This window comes from Podarcis cretensis (genome assembly GCF_951804945.1).
Source record: "Podarcis cretensis genome assembly, chromosome: 17".
Taxonomy (NCBI): Eukaryota; Metazoa; Chordata; class Lepidosauria; order Squamata; family Lacertidae; genus Podarcis; species Podarcis cretensis.
Window position 1 is genome coordinate 32975233 of NC_137187.1, and position 24116 is coordinate 32999348.

At 46.0% G+C, this 24116-nt stretch overlaps 1 protein-coding gene across 4 annotated transcripts in view; it reads right to left on the minus strand.

Annotated features, from left to right (window-relative positions):
* Nucleotides 1–24116, minus strand: part of DOCK6 (dedicator of cytokinesis 6) — a 105544-nt gene that overhangs the window by 19289 nt on the left and 62139 nt on the right. For all 4 annotated transcript variants that reach the window (XM_079959068.1, XM_079959067.1, XM_079959066.1 and 1 more), the window contains 17 exons: nt 23997–24092; nt 23157–23297; nt 22124–22237; nt 20666–20836; nt 18721–18860; nt 18461–18630; nt 16192–16343; nt 15167–15349; nt 13947–14073; nt 13595–13679; nt 12053–12149; nt 10358–10492; nt 7010–7162; nt 5139–5297; nt 3725–3825; nt 2094–2286; nt 1595–1738 (listed from right to left, as the gene is read on the minus strand). In XM_079959068.1, coding sequence (XP_079815194.1) covers nt 1595–1738; nt 2094–2286; nt 3725–3825; nt 5139–5297; nt 7010–7162; nt 10358–10492; nt 12053–12149; nt 13595–13679; nt 13947–14073; nt 15167–15349; nt 16192–16343; nt 18461–18630; nt 18721–18860; nt 20666–20836; nt 22124–22237; nt 23157–23297; nt 23997–24092 — 2361 coding nt within the window. The remainder of the gene's footprint in view (nt 1–1594; nt 1739–2093; nt 2287–3724; nt 3826–5138; nt 5298–7009; nt 7163–10357; nt 10493–12052; nt 12150–13594; nt 13680–13946; nt 14074–15166; nt 15350–16191; nt 16344–18460; nt 18631–18720; nt 18861–20665; nt 20837–22123; nt 22238–23156; nt 23298–23996; nt 24093–24116) is intronic.

Below are 24116 nucleotides of genomic sequence, written 5' to 3' on the forward strand. Positions count from 1 at the left end.
CGGTTCAGAGAACAAACTCGAGATATAAAACTCCCTTCTACGATTGGATTGAAGATTTATACAAACTCGCAACATATGAACAACTTGCATATAAACGCAGACTTGCCATGGACAAATTCAATGATATTTGGAATCCATTCTTACAAATACTGTAATAGGTTGAGATCTGGTGAAGTACAATAACAACCTTGTAAAATATACAGTTTTGGTCCCGGTCCCCCCCCCCTTTTACTTTCCCTTCTACACGGGTTCTGTTTCTCTTTTTCTTTTTCTCTCTTTTATTTATGTCTCACCATGTTTAGTGCACATATAATTATGTACTTTTTGAACTTTCAATAAAGTTGTTTTTTAAAAAGATAAAACTACAAACTACATAATAAAAATGAAAACAACCCAATAGCCCCCCCCAAAAAACCCACACATTTTATATATATATATATATATATATATATATATATATATATATATACACACACACACACACACACACACACACACACACACACACACATTTTTAAAAGGCATAGGATGTCAATCAGATCAACCAAAGATCTGGTTAAAAAGGAACATTTTGCCCAGCGCCTAAAGGTGTATAATGAAGGAGCGAGGAGAACTTCCCTGGGGAAAGCGCATGCCACAGATGGGGAGCCACTGCAGAGAAGGCCCGTTCTCGTGTTGCCACCCTCCGGACCTCTCGAGGAGGAGGCACACAAAGGAAGGCCTCAGAAGATGATCTCAGGGTCCGAGTAGGGTCAAATGGAAAGAGGCGGTCCTGAGCAGTTTTCGTCCAATGGGGCAGGGGGAAGCAGCTAATTGTTACTTGTGGGTTACAACCAGGTTCCTACTTCTGCTTCTGGAAACGAACTGTATGAATTCACACTACTTCACACAACTGTTTATTTACAATCACCACCTACTGCAGCTTCATGCGCCAGGAGGGGGCTTTTGTGTGTGTGTTGTTTTAAAGGCAGTGTGGGAGGGGGAGAGAGGTCTGCGGTCTTCCACGTACTTTAATTTTCACTAAAAACAGAGGGACTGAGATACCTGCAGGGAAACACAATTGGCCCCTTGCCTAAATGTATTACCGAGAAGTGGAAAAAGCAACACCCCTGAAATCAGAGTGCTCCTTCCCTGAGGAAAGGCACCCCAGATAAGCAGTGGTGCATTTAATGCTCGGCAAACTGAGCATCTGGAAACAATCAAAGTGAAGGAATGCAGCCAACGTGTGGAGAAAAGATGGCTGAAGCTTACAGAAAAACAGACAATAGAAGAGATAGAAGAAAACAGGTGGGAAAGAATTTACAAGAATTGGCTGCTATGGGAAGGGCAGAAAACACAGCCTCTCTGTGACCATTCAAGTCCCACTCACCCACCCACCCACAATCCACACCATTCAGGTTTCTAAGCCATTTGCAGTTTTAAAAGGAAGCAGAAATTTGTGCACAAAAAGCTGTGTTCTATGGCACTGGTGCCCAATCTCCAGGAGTCTAGACACCTGGGATTCAGCCGCCTACTGCAGCAAGAGAAGGCAGCTGCCACCCTCAAGCACAGGGAATGCTCTCATACACTGAAAGTAAAAAGTTCAAGTTCTCACCATAGTAAAGGAGGAAGCCGCCTGCTCGAGCAACCCAACCAGCCCTTGCTCAGTGAAGTACTTTCCAGAGCAGATGCCCTCTTCATCAGGGGACAGGACGTCATCCGAGACAGCAGATTCTTCCAGCACGTTGGAAGAGATGTTCTTGGAAAAGGACAGATGTTATTGTGGGGGGGAGGGGCACACAGATCTTCTCACTCTTCCCTCCCAAACAGCCTGTCAGTTGAACAAGGCAAGAACTCTAGGTCTCCAGGGGCTTAGGGAAGCAGAGGCCTTGCTAGGGGCAGGGAACATCTGGGCATCACCCCAAGTTTTGGTTTAGGGGAAGGAGAAATGGGAGGTAGACCCTCTGTTCATTCATTTCTCCTACAGGAAAGTAGAACTGGGGCTACGGGTAAGTACTGAAGCTAAGAAAGAACAGAGAAGAGCAGGTCAATGCCTTGATGCAGCAGACCAGTCTTTTTTTGAAATGATGCTTTGGCTTTGCCCTTCGTCTTACCTGGAAAGTGACACAGCCCACAGGTAGGTAGCGGCAGTCCTCCAGCATACTCAGGTACTCAGCTACCAGGGCAGCGGAGTGCACCAGACACTGAGCGGCCTCTGCATGGTTCCCACGCTCAGAGTGCTTCGCTGCCATGTTCTGCAGCCAGGTCAGCCTCAGATCTGGTGATGTCTGGTACCCCTTGGCTATCCTGAGAGGCAGGTAATGAATGTTCAGGGACAGAAGTCCTGAGTTCTATGGCCGCCTTTGCTACGGACTCACTTTAAGGTGACTTGCTTCAGGTCAATGGAGTTTAATGGAGGTGCAGGTCAATTCTGTGTCCAGGGCAGTGGTCTACAAGCTCCATCTGGTATGCTGGCTAAGACCCTACCCACCCACAGACTGTCTCGCCAGAGTGGTCCATGCTCTGGCTATCTCCCACTACTGCAATGTGCTCTACGTGGGGCTACCTTTGAAGATGACCCGGAAACTACAACTGATCCAGAATGCAGTAGATAGACTGGTGACTGGGAGTGGTGCCAGGACCATATAACACCCGTCTTGAAAAACCTATATTGGCTTCCAGTACATTTCCGAGCACAATTCAAAGTGTTGGTGCTGACCTTTAAAGCCCTAAACGGCCTCAGCCCAGTATACCTGAAGGTCTCCACCCCCATCATTCAGCACAGACACTGAGGTCCAGCTCCGAGGGCCTTCTGGCAGTTCTCTCACTGCAAGAAGTGAGGTTATAGGGAACCAGGCAGAGGGCCTTCTTGGTAGTGATGCCTGCCCTGTGGAACGCCCTCCCATCAGATGTCAAGGAAATAAACAACTATCTGACTGTTAGAAGACATCTGAAGGCAGCCCTGTTTAGGGAAGTTTTTAATGTTTGATTGCGTTTTTAATATTCTGTTGGGAGTTGCCAAGAGAGGCTGGGGAAACCCAGCCAGATGGGCGGGGTATAAATAAATTGTTGTTGTTGGACACGAGTGAGTGATGCACAAACAGTGGCTGTGTTTGTGTCATGGACATATACCGGAATGCATCTCAATACATTTACATCAACACAAGGAGCAATAGACATTCCCCACCTGCATGATGTCGTCCCATTTGTGTCAGTGCTTTCTGCCTGGGTTGATTAAGCCTATCAGCTTACACAAACATCCACCAAGAGATGAACGCCTGCAAGGCTCTCCCCAACCCCACAGTAATGTTACCACGTAGTGTGAATTTTTCCTTTAATATTCTCTGGAAGGTGTGCACTCCCCAGACCACCCTTTTCCAGCCCCAGAGCGCTTGGCCCCCTCATATGAAGAAGGTTATCCCGGACAGCATAGGCTGTAAGGCTAGCTCACCCACTTCCATTACATGCTGAGTGGGAACAAAAAGAGGAGCTCTCACCATATGCAACATATGAGGTGAGTGTAAAAGCAGGGAGAGATCTCATGCTGCAACAGGCTTGCCAACAGCCAATGAGGCTGTGGATGATCTGAGATATGAACCTTCTTTGTTTCAGGTGCAAATGCAGTCACATTGGCTCCTGCATTTTGACACCCTCCCTTTGGGAAACTGAGGTGAAGAAAGCAGGCCTTGCTTGCCTCTGGGCCTTCCTGCCACTTCCGTACCCAGAGCGCTGGCTACTGTCTCACCTGTACATCAGGTCTATCAGCATCTCCGGGTCCTCCTGATGTTCCTTCATCTTTACTGTGTCTGTCAAGATCATGTGCAGGTTGAAGACGAGGTCTTGAACCTGGTCAGGGAAAAGAGGAAGCACCTTCTAAGTCACAAGCATGGAGAGCAGGCACAAGAACACACAAATGCCTCCATCAAGAGTGGGGATGCCGCAAGCACTCAAGTAAAGGCACTTGCGAAAGAGGACATCCCTGACGCAATACTTGCCGACAGGATTGAGATGGGCATAGCCCTGTTCACTTATGGGCTGTGTTCACCTCGATCCTGGTACCCCCCCCCCAATCTGCCCACTTTTCAGAAGGAGAATAGCAAAACAATTTCCAAATTTAAATATTCTAACCCAGGCATAGGCAAACTCAGCCCTCCAGATGTTTTGGGACTACAATCCCCATCATCCCTGACTAGCTAGGGATGGTGGGAGTTGTAGTCCCAAAACATCTGGAGGGCCGAGTTTGCCTATGCCTGCTCTAACCATTTCCCAAGGTATATAACCATTTTAAGCAATTTCAGGTTCCTACCAGAGGCAGATTTAGGGGAGCGTGACTAGTTTGGTGCCGCCAGGGACACAACTATGGTTTACAATGGAACGTGAGAGACAGAGGGGTGCTGAATTCTGGTGTCACACAGGGTGCTGCTGAAATTTGAGACCCCAAGATCCACCACTGTTTTTACTGAATACTGTAATTCTGGTTCAAGAAGAAATATCAACATTTTCTGATATAGGAGGTGATCATTTTTTTCTCATTTAGGCTTACACTTTATATTTCCATAGGATTCCACAATATGACTATACAATATGTATATTGTTATGTATTTTTACTTCCTGGGAAGATTTATGTTTCAAATTTAGTGAACAGTCTTGTAGTACAGTATCACATTTCAGTTTTTTAAATAAATATTTTTATTTAAAAATAATAGCAAAATGTTTGCTTTAGTTTGATCATACACTGTTATCTGGTAAATAAAGCATTGTAATATTTTTAAATAAATCCAATATATCTATCCAGTGCTTTTTTCTGGGGGTACGCAGGGGTACGCACATCCCTAAACATTTTGTGAAACTTTGTACTTTTGTCCATTTATTAATTTTCCCCGATTTGAACTACAGATTGGTGATTTTCTTGAGTCAAAACGAGAGTACCCCTAAACATTTTTTTAAGGAAAAAAGCACTGTATCTATCACACATGTATTGTTGAGAAATTGGAAAAATTGCCTAGAAATCCCAATGAAAATTAAATTGTTCATAATTAATTGCAGAAGCTGTAGAAGAGACTGCCAGGGTCAGAAGGTATCAGCTCAAGCCACAACCCAACTTCTGGAACTTCCAGAGGCCCCTAGTCTGATGTTTATGGGTCTGCCATCCAATGTACCTGCTCAGCAAATGTGGTTTCTCGCAGCTCTGGGTCTTCCTCGGCATAGGTCAGTATGGTCTTCAATGAGCGCCGCAAGTGCTCCTCATTGAAGTTCTGTGACGTTCCCACAAGCGAGGAGAGTGACATGGTGACTTGCATCTTCACTCGGGCAAAGTTCTGTGCAAGAGAGACGTGGCAGGAGTCAGCAAGGCAGGGCAAGCCAGAAAGATTATTCAAATCCTGAACCAAGTAAAAGCAGAGGCGACGCTTGGAATGGATTCCGCAGAACACAGTTCTAGAGTGGACTGATTTAAATTAAAAATCACCTAGAAAAACGGCTGGTTCAGAACACTTTAGAATTGAAGTTTCCTACTGGTATTATTTCCTTTAAAATGCGAATAGTAATTGCTTGGCCAACTGTTAAAACTAAAGAGAAAGTTAAAATTAAAGAGAAGGTTTACACTATTTAGGAGAGCATGCTTCTTTTCAACATTGCTGCTCCTTGTTTCATTTCCACTCCTCTTTCCTACACAACATTAATGCACATGCCTTTCTCTAAGACCACCCCCACCCCAGGAATACAAGTTAGATAACAATCCAAAACTGTTGCTTTTGGCAACTCATGTCAAACACTTTGAAGAAGCTGGTCATGCACATAAGGCTGTGAGAGAAGCAGGAGTCTGGAAGCGTCTCAGAGGGGATCCTCTCCCGTTTCCCATAGCAGCAACTGAAGGATGTCAGCTGGGGCATCCAGGCTGGTTCAAATGTATTATTTTTATTTACATAACGCCATCAGTGTATGCTGTATTTTACGGAGTAATCAAATCACGAGACGGGCCCCTGGCCCCAAGCAGCTTAACAATTTAAATTTTGACATAGGTGGGGGAAGAGAACAGACGCAGGGAAAGAGTTTGTGCAACGTGGCAATACTGCAGGGATCAATGAACTGATTGAACCTACCCGCACCCTGAGATCATCTTCTGAGGCCCTCCTTCGTGTGCCTTCTCTTCGAGAGGTCTGGAGGGTGGCAACACGAGAACAGGGCCTTCTCTGCAGTGGCTCCCCATCTGTGGAATGCTCTCCCCAGGGAAGTTCGCCTGGCGCCTTCATTATACACCTTTAGGCGCCAGGCAAAAACGTTCCTTTTTAACCAGGCCATTGGTTGATCTGATTTACATCCTATGCCCTTTTAAAATGTGGCTTTCTTTTTTCGGGGGGGGGGGTGTTATTGGGTTGTTGTTTGTATTTTGAATATATATATATATAGTGGGTTTTATGTTGATCTGTTCTGTTAACTGCCCTGAGAGCTCTGGGTATAGGGAGGTATATAAATTCATTCATTCATTCATTGGCTCCCAGTACGTTTCCGAGCACAATTCAAAGTGTTGGTGCTGACCTTTAAAGCCCTAAACAGCCTCGGTCCAGTATACCTGAAGGAGCGTCTCCATCCCCATTGTTCAGCCCAGACACTGAGGTCCAGCTCCGAGGGCCTTCTGGCGGTTCCCTCCCTGCGAGAAGAGAAGCTACAGGGATCCAGGCAGAGGGCCTTCTCGGTAGTGGCACCCGCCCTGTGGAACGCCCTCCCACCAGATGTCAAAGAGAAGAACAACTACCAGACTTTTAGAAGACATCTGAAGGCAGCCCTGTTTAGGGAAGGTTTTAATGTTTAACAGACCACTGTATTTTAATACTTTGTTGGAAGCCGCCCAGCCATATGGGCAGGGTATAAATAATAATAAATAATAAACAAATAATAATAATAATAGTAATTCAAACAACAACAACTGCTTGGACTCTGGTGATGGCCCAGGCCTGCTCCCAGGAAGCACCCTTACAGCAGAAGAGACAGAGGACAGCTCTAGCACCTCCTTACTCCATTGAGCACTTACGTTTCCAATCTCGAAGTTCTGTCGCATGAGAAGGTACAGCGAGGTGCTTGCATGGGTGCGGATGATGCCCACCTTGCTACTGCAATGGCGGAGAAGGCGCAGACACAGGTCAGCACACAGTTCTGTGTCCTCCTCAAAAAGCATTTCGGGAAACTGCAAGCAAGAGACTGGAATTATTTTATCTAACAATGATAATACTGGCCTTCCTATGGACTGCAAGGAAGGCAATATATAACACTGGTCAACAACAAATTTGTTGTCTGCGTTTTTTCAGTTGATTTAGGACGAATCTGGTGCGCTGAATCCAAAAATCACATTGGTTTTGCTCAATCAGGTCAAGTTTTTGAGCTATGGCCACATGTCTTTTTTTACGTTTTTGTTCACATGTACGCTTGTGTGGAGCATTTTAGAAGAAGTTGGTGGGGGTAAAATGCCATGTCGAATAATTGTTTTGATTGGAAATGATTATTTTAATGACAAGAAGTATTCAGGTCCGATAGTTCTGGGTGATTATGTCGAAAAGGGATCAGTTTGAAGTCATAAAACCTCGAAATCTTCCATAAATTGGTGCGGCAAAGCATAAACTTATTTTGGTATTAAACTTGGTGACCCGGATAAAGCTTGGGCACCACACATGGTGTGCAAGGCATGCACTGAGACTCTACGTGGGTGGACCAATGGCAAGAGGAGTCTGAACTTTGGAATTTCCATGGTTTGGAGGGAGCCGACAAACCATGTCACTGACTGCTACTTCTGCGCTGTTGATGTGACTGGGATCAACAGAAAGAACCGGAGCAGCCTCAAGTATCCTGATCTTCAATCAGCACATCGTCCTGTAGCTCATTGTGATGAAATTCCAGTGCCTATCTTCGGAGAACTTCCTGACATTAGTGACGAAGATGCCTCCAGTGTTGAAGGACATGAAGAAGAAGAAGTGGTTCTTGAAGATGATGCTCCACATCCATTTTCCCAAAAGGAGTTGAATGATTTAGTTCACGACCTCAGCTTGTCAAAGGACTCTGCTGAACTGTTGGCATCCAGATTGAAGGGGAAAAGACTCCTCTCTGACATCAGCTTCTTCCGCAACAGGCATCAAGAGTACCTCCGTTTTTTCTCGGAAGAGAAGGACTTGGTGTACTGTGCAGATATTGCGCAGCTTCTGCTCAAGCTTGGAGTGCCACACTACGAACCCAAAGATTGGAGACTGTTCATTGACAGCAGCAAGCGATCACTGAAATGTGTTCTGCTACACAACAGCAACCAGTTTGCCTCTATACCCCTGGCTCACTCGAGTACACTGAAGGAGAACTATGAAGCGGTGAAGTATGTGCTGGAGAAAATTGGTTATGATCAGCATAAGTGGTTTATTTGTGTTGACCTGAAGATGGTGAACTTTTTGTTGGGACAACAGTCTGGCTTCACCAAGTACCCATGTTTTCTGTGCATGTGGGATAGTAGGGACCGTGCTCAGCATTACACAAAGAAGGACAGGCCTGTGCGGGAGGAATTGGTGCCTTGCAAAGGCATATGTTCTGGTAGTGAAGGCATATGTTCTGGTAGTGAAAAACTTTCTTGGCAACAATAAGGCCAGAAACTATGCAGAACCTGTCAACAACATGCTGACTGCTTTCAGAAACCTGGGCTGCAACATGAGCGTTAAGATGCACTACCTATTTTCACATATGGACCGGTTTACTGAGAACCTGGGTTCAAGGAGTGACGAGCAGGGGGAGAGATTCCATCAGGACATGAAAGAGATGGAGACCAGGTATCAGGGTCGCTGGGATGCAGTCATGATGGCTGACTACTGTTGGACTCTGAAGAGAGACCTCCCTGCCGCTGAGCATTCCAGGAGTTCCAAGAAATGGAAGTTCAAGCCCTGAAGTTTGAAAAACGGTGAAGCAACATGCAATTTACGTGTACGTCCCATTATCAATGCCCACCATTCAGTTTACAGTAATCGATGTTTCTATCAGGTAATCAATATATGTTGTTGGAAAAACATTTTTTTCTCTTAAAAACATATTTAGGATGATATGTGTTGACAAAAATCAGCTGATAATGCCACAAAAATGTAATCGATTTTGTCACAAGATCTGATTTTTTACAAATCAACATAGCACAAAAACCTGGCCTGATGGAGAGAAACGGATGCCATTTCCTGATTCAGCAGTGCAAAAATACCCTAAATCAATTGTAGAAATCTAGACAACATTCAAAAGGTAAAAAATTGTTGCCCAGTGTAATAGATGCATAAAACCCAACAGGTGATAATCTTAAAAGCAAGGTATTAACGCACTTAAGAGAGGTAAGTTTTAATATTAAAAGCCTCTGTGAATCAGGTTTTCACCCAACACTTGGAAGCATAAAGTGAGGGGTCTGTCAGGCCCTTTTACAGAGGTTGTTCCAGATCTGCAGCATCATAATTAAGTAGACTCAAATCATAATGAGCTGGCTTTGGTCTCTATCTTTCAAGGCTGAAATAAAGCACTTATTCAATAATCCACCTTGGCATGGCAACAGCTTATTTCTGGAAAAACAAGGAAGAGTTTGCTTTGGGAAAGTGGGGTGATAGAATATGGCAACTGCTGGCTGCTGACATCACCCTTTGGCAATGCTGGCTCACTAGGGGTGAAACAGAATGGGGTGCCTTTTCAGATGACCGGGGGCCATTTGTCTCATAAATCAGTCTTGGGGAATCCAGGCCCCTGCTCCCACAGGTGCAATTTTTAAAGAATACATTGGCTTGGTTAAATAAGTACAGGAGGCGTGAAACAGGTCTTACATCTGGACATCATGTTTTGAAAGATATTTTGGAAACACACATTGTGAAGTTGGAGGATTCCCAGACATGGCGCAAACGCTCTGTAGGATTGAGGTTGGTATTCATATTCTGGTTTTATATATATTTTTGTGTGTGTGTGTGTGTGTGTGTGTGTGTGTGTGTGTTTGTTCACTCTCTCTCTTGCGCGCGCGCGCTCTCTCTCTCTCTCTCTCTCTCTCTCACACACACACACACACACACACACTCTCTTAAGTAAGCAGACTCTGCTGTGGACAATCTCAGAAAAACCCTGGAGAGAAAAAGCCCCTTGAGCAGAGTTAAAGGTTGGAGAACATGAGTGGTGACAGACAAAAGCTAACAACCTGAGGGATAGATTAAGCCCTTCTTGTTCCTGAAGTAGCCATGCTCCACTTACAACCAGAGCTGGCGAACTTGGATGCAGACAAGTCAATAGTCTCCCTGCACTGTCTTCTTAGGAGCAGAGCAAGATGCTTTGCAAAATCAGCTGGAATTCAACCGCATCATTCATGTCCGCTGAGTTTTCCCAACCAAGCAGCACTCACCTTGCTGACCAGCGCCCTCTGGGTAGCAAAGCAGTGTTGCAGGAAGGCAGCACTGGGAGTGCAGCCCATTGTGTGCAGGAGCACCCTCAGCACCCCGCCGAGGACACTCTCCTTGGCTTCCGATAAGATCACAGTCTGTGGAGAGGAAACCGGGGAGGAGAGGTAGGTAGAGAAAGAAAGAAAAAATGGGTGGGAAATTGTACTCAAATTAGGAACCCCTCCATCAAAGAATGTGTAGCCCCATTTGTAACATGGTGAGGCTGTCAAAATTGCTTCATCCAGGCCAGACTTCATCTTGCAACAAGAAGCCCATGGAAGTCACTGGGACATGAGTGGCCAAGGCAGAGATGTGACTTTGTAAAATGAACAAGCAAAGCTTATCATCTGCATGCCTTAGGTGTTCCGCTGCCTCTGCTAAAGACGGCAAAGGACCAAGAGCTATGCTGGCCAGTGAATTCCAGCCCCCGGACTATCCTGACAAGACAGAAGTACTGTTTTTGGGGGACAGGAGGCGGGCAGGTGAGGAGGATTCCCTGGTCCTGAATGGGGTAACTGTGCCCCTGAAGGACCAGGTGCGCAGCCTGGGAGTCATTTTGGACTCACAGCTGTCCATGGAAGCACAGGTCAAATCTGTGTCCAGGGCAGCTGTTTACCAGCTCCATCTGGTACGTAGGCTGAGACCCTATCTGCCTGTGGACTGTCTTGCCAGAGTGGTGCATGCTCTGGTTATCTCCCGCTTGGACTACTGCAATGCACTCTACGTGGGGCTACCTTTGAAAGTGACTCGGAAACTACAACTAATCCAGAATGCGGCAGCTAGACTGGTGACTGGGAGCGGCCGCCGAGACCATATAACACCGGTCTTGAAAGACCTACATTGGCTCCCAGTATGTTTCCGAGCACAATTCAAAGTGTTGGTGCTGACCTTTAAAGTCCTAAACGGCCTCGGTCCAGTATACCTGAAGGAGCGTCTCCACCCCCATCATTCTGCCCGGATGCTGAGGTCCAGCGCCGAGGGCCTTCTGGCGGTTCCCTCATTGCGAGAAGCAAAGCTACAGGGAACCAGGCAGAGGGCCTTCTCGGTAGTGGCGCCCGCCCTGTGGAACGCCCTTCCAGCAGATGTCAAAGTGATAAACAACTACCTGACATTCAGAAGACATTCAGAAGGCAGCCCTGTTCAGGGAAGTTTTTAACGTGTGATATTTTACTGTATTTTTGGTTTTTATGTAAGCCGCCCAGAGTGGCTGGGGAGGCCCAGCCAGATGGGCGGGGTATAAATAATAAATTATTATTATTATTAATATCTAGGAGAGCCCAGCTCAGCATAACCACAACAGAGAGGATCAAAACAGCCAAGGACAAAGAAGACAGATGTGGCTCTCAATGCACTCCAAGGAAACACTTTAGCAGTAATAGAAAAACTGGAGACAACTTTTGTCCTCCAGCTCACCAAATCAGACTCTGCTTATGGAAGCTGGATGAGAAAAGTTGTCTCCAGCAGTTTTCATCAAGAAACTGAATTTTCCTTGTGGGTGTGGCTTGTGAACTGTGAGGGGGCGGGGAAGAGCTACAATTCAGAAGGTACCGCTGCAGAGCATAGATAAGAGATGCAATCTTCACCCTGGAAGAACAAATTAATCCCAGAGCCTTGCTCTGGCGGGTGGGTGCAAGACTGCAGTCTCCATCAGATCCTACCTGCACAATGATTTCTAGGGTGTCCAGCACCACCATGTTGGCTTCTGTGGCCATATTCCCATCCACCAGAGCCTCATGTTCCATCTCTTCCTTGGATCTGAGCAAGGGACAAAAAAGGGTGTGGGTTTGTGACATTTAGAGTCACCAGATGCCAATCCTCGCTTGCATGGTTATTCCGGTTTTCTGCTCACTGTGCTGCTCGTACAGGCCTTCCAAAGGTTGGAGCTACACTAGGGACATGCAAAGCCAAAGTCATTTGGCTTCCATGAAATAGGTAGCTAGTTCCTGCAATTAGCTCTTGCCAAAGATCAGGTGCAGCCCAAAGGGGCCTGAGGCACCTTCTCTATAAGGGTGGGAAAGCTGGGATATGGGATAATGGCAAGCCAACGAGAAGAAACTAAAAGCACATCTCTTTCTTGGACTCATAATCTTTATCCCACACAGTCTTTTTCTCTATACGTTTTCCAACACAATCATGAAAACTAAAACCTGAGTTAATTTTTTAAATAAAAATAATAATAATCTAGTAGATGCCCTGAATGCCATGTGATCATGGCTATGCGACAAACCAAACACACTAATTTATGATTAAGGCACTGCACACAACTCACACACACACACCATGAGAGTCACTGTGTGTTCAGGCCCAAGTTTGGTTTCTGTTCTTGGGTAACTGCCTGCACTGTGGGGACTGTTCTATAGCTTACTGCTCGTGGTTTGTCTGGAGGAGATAAACCATGAACCTGGATTTCAGCGTTAATGCTTTCCCCCCCAAAAAAGTTTTATTGGTTTTCACAGTATTATAAACAAACAAACAAACATAAATCATAGCCTTATTGAAAATTACACTTATTAACTTTGTTAAGTGACTTCCTCGCTTCTCTTTGGTTGAATTTCATTGCATGTCCTTTTAACGGTTTTCCAAATCCCAATTCTTATGAAATTTAACTTAAACATTAACATCCTTAAATCTTCACCTTATGGAATTAAAACATATTAATTCATCACTTAATATAAATAACATCCTAAGCCAATTAAGTATCTGCAAGCTATTTTCAATTAATTTAAGTTAACAAATTTAACTAGATAATCATTAAATTTATTCCACTCTTCCTGATACTCCTCCTCCTTCTGGTCGCGGACTCTTCTGGTTAGGTCGGCTAGCCCCGAAAAATCCATCATCTTCATCTGCCATTCTTCTACCATGAACCTGGATTTCAGTGTTAATGCTATGCTAAACAATGACTTCATTTGCAACAGCAACAGGGCGGAGGGGGAGCAAAGCAGCCACCGTCTTCTAATTATTATTATTATTATTATTATTATTATTATTATTATTATTATTATTATTATTATTCCCGAAGGTCTCAGGGGGTTCACATAAACAGATCACAGTATATAAAATAAAAATAAAAGGGTTGCTCATTTGCACTAAGCCACGGTTTCGCTAAGCATTATAGGTAAACCAGTCCAATGTGTGCATGTAAACAAGGGACTACCTTTCTCCTGATCCCCCCCCCCCAGAGTTGCCCACAAACGCACTTGTCCACCTTGTCCGAATTCTGCCTCCAATGGGCAATATTCTTCCTCCAGCGAACATTTTCTTGGTTTCCAAATGGACTCCGCTCTGTGTAAGAAGGGAAGGAAGGGCATGAGTACCATGACAGATCAGAAAACTCTTCCCCACCAAGCCTAGTTCCAGTCACCTAAAGCCAGCCCTTAACGTTTGAAAGATGCTTCAGCTAGAGTGAGCCTTCAAGGGAATGAATAGAGTTCCCTTCTGTTCACCAGATGGTACTCCAAAGAGTTTATATCTGCTTACTTCCAGAAGCTTGCTTCTGGAGACTACAGAAGCAAGCTCATGATAAACAGCCCCACCCTCTCTCATTCTCACCTCGGCTGCGTCGCACCATCTCCTGGCGTGCCCCAATAGTACCCAGGATGGCTTCCTCCAGTCGTGCTTTCATGTCCAGAGACTTCTTGAAGGTCAGGCTGTTGATGCGCTCAAAGGCCTTCTTGCCCTGTGGATGGCAGTGAGTCTAAAAGTCCTTGCTGCTAAGCAAGAGGGGGAGTTTGGCTGCAGGAGCAAAACCTGGCAGGCCCAGAAATCACAGAACAGGCAGACAGTTGCTCACTGAAGAAAGTGGCCAAGTGCTCATTTCAACAGGCGCTGAGCAGTGGGATGTGAAGCCCCTTCAGCTTTTACCATGGAGAATGCTTCTGGCTAGGGCCACATCAGCACCAAATACAATAGGCAAGAATTGGTAGGCTGCCATACTTCACATCTTCACAAGAGGTATTTTGGGGCTCCAAATGCAAGGTTCCCACCACTCCCCATTTTAGCTCATAGCCAACAACAGCACTATATTGAACTGAATTGCACTCCTGGACTTCACAATATCTTATAGGAATGATGTCACTTTAAATTGTTAGCGGCTTCTTACATTTAGCTTCCTATTCAATCTCCACGTTAGAAGAATTCTTACAGCAGGGGTGGGAAGAAGGTAGATCAGGATCTACTGGTCAATCTCTGTGTGGCATGAAGCAGATTGGCAAGGATTTATGCCCCCACAACTTAACAACAACAACACGACTCTCCCTGCTGAAATGGATCATGGTTGTACTTAGATGGGTGTGCATTTTGTATACGGAAAGACTGTGAACTTGACTCAGTTCTGGTACTGAGTACAAGTTCCTGGACTTAGAATTCTTTAACTGAAGTGTATGTTTTTTGCCTTAGACTCCAACAAGTGAACTCTCAGGGTTCTATTAAACAACAGAGAGGTCCTACAGCCTGAAGCCTTTCTGCTCTTGCCTTAAGACACCCAAAGTGTTGTAGAACCACTGTTTTCTAAGGCTCTCCTTGGAAGGAAATGAAGCCTCTGACTATTAAAGTCAGAGGCTGCATTTCTCTTGCCTCTTCTCCTCTCTTTCCTGGCCACGTTCTGTCAAAGACTGCATGCTTTGAGATCTGCAACCACTAAGGAGTTTGTCTAGGTGAGGAGTCCAGCCAGCTAAAGGTGGGATTCCTGTGTTCTGTCCCCCAAAGTCCTGGGATGGGCAGGAGGGAATCAGGGGAGCCATGTTTGATTCTCTCAGCGCCTGGACTCTAACCTTATACTCGAAGCAAGAGACGCAGAGGTAGAGCAGGTCAAGGAGACGGTTCACATGCAAAGCAGAGAGGTCAGCAAGCCAGCGATGCAGCACAGCTCCATCCGCATTCTTCAGTACCCACAGGAGACACACCAGCAGGTTGCGACTTGATTCAGCTGACAGCATGCTATACTGGCGTGGCGGCTGCAAACAAGCAAGAGATGAGCTCAGTGCAGCTCTTACAATTCACTTGACCCAGACCCCCATTCCCTCCCTTTCCCACTAAGAGTGCCTAAATGGCACAGTGCACCGAAGAAGGCCCTGCTGCTCTCTATTCATAATGACCTCCTTTCCTCTGGTTTTGAGCCCACATTGCCTAATGATTTCACTATGTCGGAATAGGAAATGCAAGTAGTAGCTGAATGGAGTTTTCAAATTGGCTGCTTCATGCAAGTCCTTGTGGTGTGTGTGTGTGTGTTTGTTTTTATTAAATGATTTTTCATAGTTACAAAAGAGGATGCCTTCACCCCAGAATGGCTGTCCTTTATTACATACACAGCCCAACAAGATAGTAATATAAACCTCGCAACAGCACACAAATTGATAAGGCTAATCTGACCCAATAACCGCCCCCCTCACATAAACAAACAAAACTCACTGTAATCAACTAATAGTTTTTGTACTGTTAAATCTCCTATTGTGTTGGAGAACAACCAAGTTACAAATCTGAACGCACAGAGACTTTCCTGCTGAGGACTGAGACCTGTATGCTCCTGGGTTCATTCCACAAGTTCCTAATAGACATGGCTTCTTGCCTAAACAGGAGGCTGTACAATACCAGGTATCATTATCACTGAGATAGGGAGCTTATGGTCTTCCAGATGATGTTGGATTCATCACCCCTGACCACTGGGCTGAAGGGAGGGAGTTGGGCGTCCAACAGCATTTGGAGAGCTATACAAACCCTCATCCCCTTCTAATGTGCAAGTATTCCCCACCCAACTTTCGGTTTCGTTCTCTAGCCCCAGAGGACAGTGTACACTCACCACTGATGGCATTTGGAAGACATTGGACCGATGAGCGTGGGGCAAGGGAGAGCCAGCAATGGCCATGGCAACTGACTGGCTAATGGTGCTGCCATCCCCATCGCCGTCCTCAACCGTCACAGAGGCCAGCCGCCCTCGCTGGCTGAGGTTCTCTGTAAAGTTGAATTAATTGCCCAATAAGGGCCGATAAGGGAAGAAAAGATAGCCCAGCCACCACCACCACCACCCAGTCAATAACTTTGGATAGTGATACTCTCTCTCTCTCTGTGTGTGTGTGTGTGTGTGTATGTATATATATGGACAGCTAATTTGCACAAATGTTCCTTAATAAGGTTTTGACTCTCATTTTCCTCTTCAGAGACATTCCAAGCAGCTAAAGTGAACAATAAAGGCAACGGAAGCTAAGCAACCCACCAAAGCTAATGTAAGCTAAGGTGATGGGAAAGTCACTTCAAGATTTTTTGTTTGGTTGATTTCACAGACTGATTTCGTTGAAGAGATTTCTGGCAAAATCAGAGCCAAGGCTAGGCTGGGGCCATGAACCACCTCTGCAGGCAAGAACTTCTGCAATGCTGACCACTAAAATGAAGAAGGGCCAGACTCCTAGCAGTGTATACTTGGCCATTCCAGGGGCCTCAAGCTACCTGCAAATTATTGGGGTAAAAAACCACACACTTCTTTCCCCTTATGTAAGCTCTGGGACAGGCTCTCTCAGCCTAGTGCCTTCCAGATTTTGTTGGACTCCCTCCGCTATCCTTGACCACTGGGCCAGAACAGCTCAGGCTAATGGGAGTTGTGGTCCAACAACTTCTCGAGATCCACAGATATGGAAGGCTGTTCTAGGACCGAGTTCACACAGTCCTGGGTAGCTTATCAAGTCAGTTCCAAGTGTCAGGCTGTGAGATTCCGTGCTTATAGCTCTGGATTCTATTAAAAGCACCAGACTTTAATCCCAGACTCTTCCTCTGGCTTTCTTTTCTTTTGTTCCTTCACAACTTCCTTGTTTTCCCTTTCATTAGCTTCTCTATACTATATCATGCAGTCTTTAAATCTGCATGACTTGAGACTTCCTTTGTGGCTCTGACTTTGCTTCAAATGTTGTACATTTCCCCAAAACAAATGAGAAACGACATGGGAAGCTATGACACATAACCAAGCCACAAATCACCACTCAAATTGTGGCTGTTTTCCAGGATTTCCTGAGCTGTGAGACTGACATGTTTCTGAATATTCAAAGACTGGTTCTCTCTTCTTAAGTGCCACTCTTAAGCTCACTTAAATTGCATTAGCTCAACTGACAGGCTTTAGATTTTTGCTTTTGTGTTGTTCAGTAAGTGTGTGCTGAACTGATGATGGGGAAACTGGCTAAGGATGTTGTAGTTAGGAATTAAAGGACAGAGTACAAAAGGAATTAACTAGGAAAAAACAGACGGCAAAGAAATATTTTTTTCTTCTTCTAGTCTTATAGCTGGGTGTCAAATCATAACACATTAAAAGGCATTGTATTTGGAACAAATCCTTTGTATCCTCTTAACCAGAGAACAGTTACTTCATTGACTTTGATATTAGAAAGAATGAATGCAGCAAGTTGCTCAGAATTTATAATTTCAGAGCTAGACAGAAAGCTAATTTGCTTTCATAAACTACAAATAGGAATCAAATGGCATCAGATGTAAGTGGAAATCTCTTTGATTGAATTTTCAGATACAAAGAGATGTCACCATTTGCACCTCTCACCAAGAGTGTGATTATTTTTGGAGAAACCTTAGATAAGGAGATGGAACAAACAGTTTTAATGGCGGGTGTGATAAGACCTAGCCAGAGGGATCCTCAGTGATACTAAAAACAATATAAAATAAAGAGAGAACCTGGTTTTAATAACAAGGCCAAAGTACTGACCAAATGCAGAACAGCAAAGCATTTTTTTAAAAGTCAGCTTGGTATGGCTTCACAGAATGACCACCATATCAAACCTCAGCTAGCAAAACTTATATGCTGGACAGCTGGATTCTCCTCCCTCGCTTGGGAGGGCAGCAGCTACAGTCAGTGAGTTTGACACAACTGGGATTGATGCCATGGCCACCCAAGCCCTCTGCTTAAGTGGCTCTATTCCAAGTATGCAGAACAAAACTGGTCAGCAGGCTTGCTGGCAGCAAGGAAGGTTGGGGAGAGGCTGTCGTTTCTGAAAACCGGCTAGGAATCTGCACACATTGGTACCTCCATCCATTACCACCCTCCTCCCTGCCTCCAGAAGGGCCCCCGGCCTCACCTGTGAAGTCGTAGAGCTGGGGCAGGGCATCCATGACGATGCCAATCAGAGGCAAGTACAGCTGAGCCACGTGCTCCCGTACCGAACGGTCCATGTAGCGAGGGTCCGAGTCGTGGCTGCACAGCAGGTTGTGAAGAGTGCTGATTGCCTTCTTGTGCAAGAAGAAGGCTCTGAGGCAAGGGAAGGGAAGAGAGCAGGGATGTCAGAAAGGGCTCTGGCTACAAGGGCATCAGGGAACCATCCCAAAGGACTGCACTTACCCCTCTGCATCTGGCTCCAGGATGAGAGCCAGCTCCATCAGCACCAGCCCTGCCAGGAAGTGCTGCTGCCGAAAAGCCACCGACAGCTCAAACATGCTGGCCACTCGTTGGTCCTGTGTGTGGCTGGAGAAGGCTGAGCCCTAGGAAAGGGGAAAGGCCATGAGAAATTAAGCAGAGCCGACTCCAGCCAGCGTGTCGCGAACGGTTCCTTTCCTTATCATTGCATGGAAAAGAACAGCATCCAAGCTTCACATCTCAGTTGCCATCATTTATTGGTAGCCTTTCGAATGAGCCACTCTCTCAGTTGTTGCTTTCGTGAACTACTTCTTTAAAAGGGGGGGGGGGCAAGGAAAAGAAAGGAAAAGTTCCACAAGTGTCAACTACGAAAGGTGATTGTGGCGTTTGCCCTCCTATGTGTGTGACATCATACTGGGTTCATAGGGAAAGGGTTAACTAATTGTAAAATGACTAACCAATGGGAACCCAAGGGGCAGAGTTAACTGTGTATAAGGTTTCAGCACAGAGAGAATTTGTTAAGAAGAGTTAGGGTTAGAGTGGTTGAGAAGACAGTCTGGAGTTAGACGAGAGAGGGAAGATAAGTCTGTGGGGGTTGGGCTAGTCTGGTGTGAGAGAGTGAGAGAATTTGTTAAGAGGAGTCAGTCAAACAGTTGAGATAATCAGTCAGAAGGTATTAGGAAGGTATAGGCTGGTAAAGAAACTAAAGTTAAGATACTGACAGGAATATTATCGGAGAAACCATAAACTTGTTCATGTTTGTAAAATAAACTTGGTTTTTTTTGTGGTTCACTTTTAACAACTGACTGGACTCAGTGTTTTACCAGAGAGTAACTGGCAGCAGGGAAGCGATCACAGTGGTGGCACAGGGATCAATAGACTGTTAAACATCCGGGGACCCTGTGTGATCACCACAGTGATATATAGCTCTGCAGGAGCAAGGGAAGCAGGAAGAGTTAATGGGCAGGGAATCAATCCTCTGCAGTGTTTCATTACTTCCTAGGGGTGACAGTGCTGCCCCTTTCAGCCATGGGGGCAGGGGACTGACCTCCCCAGGGAGAGTCAGCTCACATCTCCTGCCCAGTCACCACTTGGTCTCACTGATTGTGCCATCCATGGCAATGCTCCCAATTTCTTTTCTGTCCCTCCAATGCTGCCGTTTGCCTCTTGGTTTTTCAACATGCTGATTCCTCTCGCTACCAGTAAAAACTTTCTGTCTCTTTCAAGTCTTTCCTGGAAGCCTACTTCTTCGGCAAACCTTCTTTGAGCCAGTAGTCATCACCCCAACACACACCCCTACCCCAATTCCCAGTGGTATCTGCTACCTGCCCACTTGCTTAAGGCAGCTCTAAAAGGGATCAGACTACAGGGGTGCCCCGCAAGACGAATGCCTCGCAAGACGAAAAACCCGCTAGACGAAAGGGTTTTCTGTTTTGGAGGTGCTTCGCAAAACAAATTTCCCTATGGGCTTGCTTCGCAAGATGAAATGTCTTGCGAGTTTTTCCGACTTTTTTTCCCCTTTCCCCCCCCTTTTTCTAAGCCGCTAAGCCGCTTATCTGCTTATCCGCTAAGCTGATAAGCTGCTAAAAGCCGCAAAGCCGCTAATAGCGCTAATCCGCTAAGCCATCAATGGGCTTGTTTCGCAAGACGAAAAAACCGCTAGACGAAGAGAATCGTGGAACGGATTCTTTTCGTCTTGCGAGGGACCACTGTATTTCACAGAGAGGGCATCCCTTAGCTGTTCAGGATAGCAGAGGCTGGGGGCAACAGGGCAGCTGCTGCCTTCGTGCCCAGCTGGTGCGCTTGTGGAGGCACCTGGCTCAGGGTTGTTCAAGGCAGGCTGGTGGGACCGGATGGAGTCATGCTCTGACTCTGATCCACCAAGAGCATCCTCTTCTCACGTTCCCTTCCATTACGCTGGGCTGCTTACCTGGGAGGTTGCTGAAGAAACGGAGGGGGAGGGGGAAGCAGGTGGGGAGAGGCCACTGCAGGGCAGGTTCAGAGTGACGTAGTGCTCATGGCTGCAGATGATACGGATGAAGTCCATCCTCAGAGCAATGAGCGCGTTGGGGTTCTGGGTGGTCAGCAGCCTGTTATTGATCTGGAGAGGAGGAAGGAAGGTAGCTGTTGTGGGCTTGGTAAAGGTAAAAAAAGGTAAACCACCCCTGGATGGTTAAGTCCAGTCCAAGGCGACTATGGGGTTGTGGCATTCATCTAGATTTCAGGCCAAGGGAGCCGACGTTTGTCCACAGACAGCTTCCTGGGTCATGTGGCCAGCATGACTAAACTGATTCCAGTGCAACAGGACACCGTAACAGAAGCCAGAGTGGACGGAAATGCCGTTTACCTTCCCGCCGGAGCGGTACCTATTTATCTACTTGCACTGGCATGCTTTCAAACTGCTAGGTTGGCAGGAGCTGTGACAGAGCAACGGGAGCTCACTCCATCACAGGGATTCGAACCACCAACCTTCCAATCAGCATATGCAAGAGGCTCAGTGGTTTAGACCACAGCGCCAGTGGCATCCCTTGTAGGCTTGGTACAGCATTGTGAACCCTCCAGCCTCTAGCAGAGGCCACCCAGAGTCACCATCTCCTTCCCCAGTGTCCAGTCTAACATCAAAGCCCTGATTACAACTGAGTGAGGGTTCAAGCTTTAACCAATTAAAGGTAAAGGAACCCCTGACCATTAGGTCCAGTCGTGGCCGACTCTGGGGTTGTGGCACTCATCTCGCTTTATTGGCCGAGGGAGCTGGCGTACAGCTTCCGGGTCATGTGGCCAGCATGACTAAGCTGCTTCTGGCAAACCAGAGCGGCGCACGGAAACGCCGTTTACCTTCCCGTCAGAGCAGTACCTATTTATCTACTTGCACTTTGACGTGTTTTTGAACTGCTAGGTCGGCAGGAGCAGGGACCGAGCAACAGGAGCTCACCCCGTCATGGGGATTCGAACTGCCAACCTTCTGATTGGCAAGTCCTAGGCTCTGTGGTTTAACCCACAGCGCCACCTGCGTCCCTTTTAACCAATTACTTATGTATTTATTTGCATTCATACCCCACCTTTCCTCCAAAGAGCTCAAGCTGGCATACCTGCTTTTCTTCTTCCCCATTTTATCTTCACAACTACCCTACAAAGTAGACCTATGGCTGGCCCAAGGCCACCCTATGATCTTCATGGCTGAGCAGGGATTTGAACCCTGGTCTCTCAGGTCCTAGTCCAACACTCCAACCCCTACAACACACTGGATCTGAGTTCTGCACGTACAGAAAGTTTTCCGCAGCCACCTATCTAAATAAAACTCTTGCCCTCTCTCCTAGTTAATGTGCCCTCTTCCAGGAGGTAAAATTAGCAGCCTGGGAAAAGAGAACCACTGGGTTCCTCTTGTTACCTGCTTGTAGTAAGAACGCAGGAGGTTGAAGACAAAGCCACGATCCATGAGAGATAGTAGGTCATTGAGGAAAAAGGCCAGGCTGCTGTTGAGACGTTCCACCAGCTCAATATCCTGCAGAAGAAGCACAGAAGTATGTGAGGTGGCAATTGAAGGGGATTCCGTGGCGCTCTGGCAACCCCGAATGGAGGGTCAGAAAATGAGCAAGTGGGAGAGGGGATTAAGACCATGTGAGCGAGTGCAAACTGCTAGCACAGAATCAAAATGGGGCAGATATCTCACAGAATTCCCACACATCTCAATGAGGTTCATACAGAAGTTCTCAGCAGATTATACAAAAAGGTTTCCATTTTGCTCCAGTTGTGAATTTTAAAGGGAGATCAAGAACAACTAGCATTCTTTGGGGTTTTTTTGTGGTGTTATATAATCACATAAACCAACTTTAAAAAATTGTAGTCTGCGGGGGGGGGGGTTGCAGGGGTGTTAATACAGCTTAAGTTACTCAAATGTAATATATATGCATGAATGGATGCACATTTATAAAGAAGGTGGGTAAGACTTGCTGCATGTATCTACCTATATTATTAAGGGCTGCTATATCCCCACCATTAATGTTTTAATCTAGCAAGGATACTATTTTATACAGATAGTCTGCTTTGGTTGTTTTTTAAAAATCACATTTTACATGAAAAGTGGGTCACAACAATATATTCTAGGGCATTCAGTGAAGGGAATTCCATATCCATTATGTTTTTTGTCACTTGAGAGATCCTAGGAGTTAAATGAAAATGAAAAGCTTGGGTTTTATTTATTTACACCTGTAGTTTAGGAGGAAGAATATGGGAAAGCAGAGAAACCTGTACCTTGTTGCTCCCAACATTACACTTTTTAAAGTTTGCACTCTAATGCAGGTCAAGGTTTAAAACATGCAAACATGAATTAAGTCGCTTGGCGTGTTTGTGGAGTGATGCGGATAGGAAACTCTGAAGGAATGGATGGAGAGGCAGGCAAACGAAAGAAACCTTGCACAAACCTTCTGGCAACGGCTGGCGATTTCGGCACTAACGGTGCACACTAGGGCTGAGATGTCATCCACGAAACGGCCAGGGAAACGCAGCTTGCGAGGTGCCTCCAGCTTGTCACACAAGAACAGATGGTGTGCCATGCTCTTCACCTAAGAAAAGCATCAAGGGTGTTTCATCCTCCCTTTCATCCTCCCACTGCCCAATTATTCCAACCCCTTTGGGAATTCCAATTTAGACTGAGCTGACCTGTACGGCTGACCGTGGTTGGGCAAATCCTCTCTTAGAACAGTGCACTCTACTTGGGACTATCTGCATGTGAGCAGCTGAAAATCAGTTATGCTGCTTAAACTACAGTGCCAAAGCTGCTGGCCTGACTGAAGAGAGGTTAAATATCCAAAAAAGAACTGGCAAAATAAGACAGGCAGAAAAGAATTTCACTTTAAATCTGAGAAGTCTGCCACTGGGATTATCACAGAGCGACTGAGCCACTCATAATTCTGTTCCTTTCGGAAACCTTCCTCGACTTCCAAATACAAAATGATGAAATTTGGACCTAGGTGTGGTGCTTTCAACAGAGCACCTTGTAGAACTGCACATCAGTTCTTTTCATTGCTTAATATTTTAGGGAAGGTGGTTGGTTTTTTTTTTCAAAGGCTGATCTAGGATACACCTTGAGGGGCAACTCAGTTCTCTCATAACTTTCTGTAGTGACACTGTGCAAAGCAGAAATTTGGAAGCTGGACAGCAAAGGGACAGTCTACATAAGGCAACACATAAAGCCAGATCATGGATGCTCCTGGCCGGAAGGCCAACAATTTGTTTAGGGAGATCAGCAGCAAGGGGCATACCATCAACTGGAAGAAGAACCAGGCTTGATGCAAGGCAGCTTCCCGCACGGAACTGGTGCTCACTACCCACTGCAGGGCCAGTTCTTCATGAAGCAGCTAAAAGAGATTCACAAGGAGAGG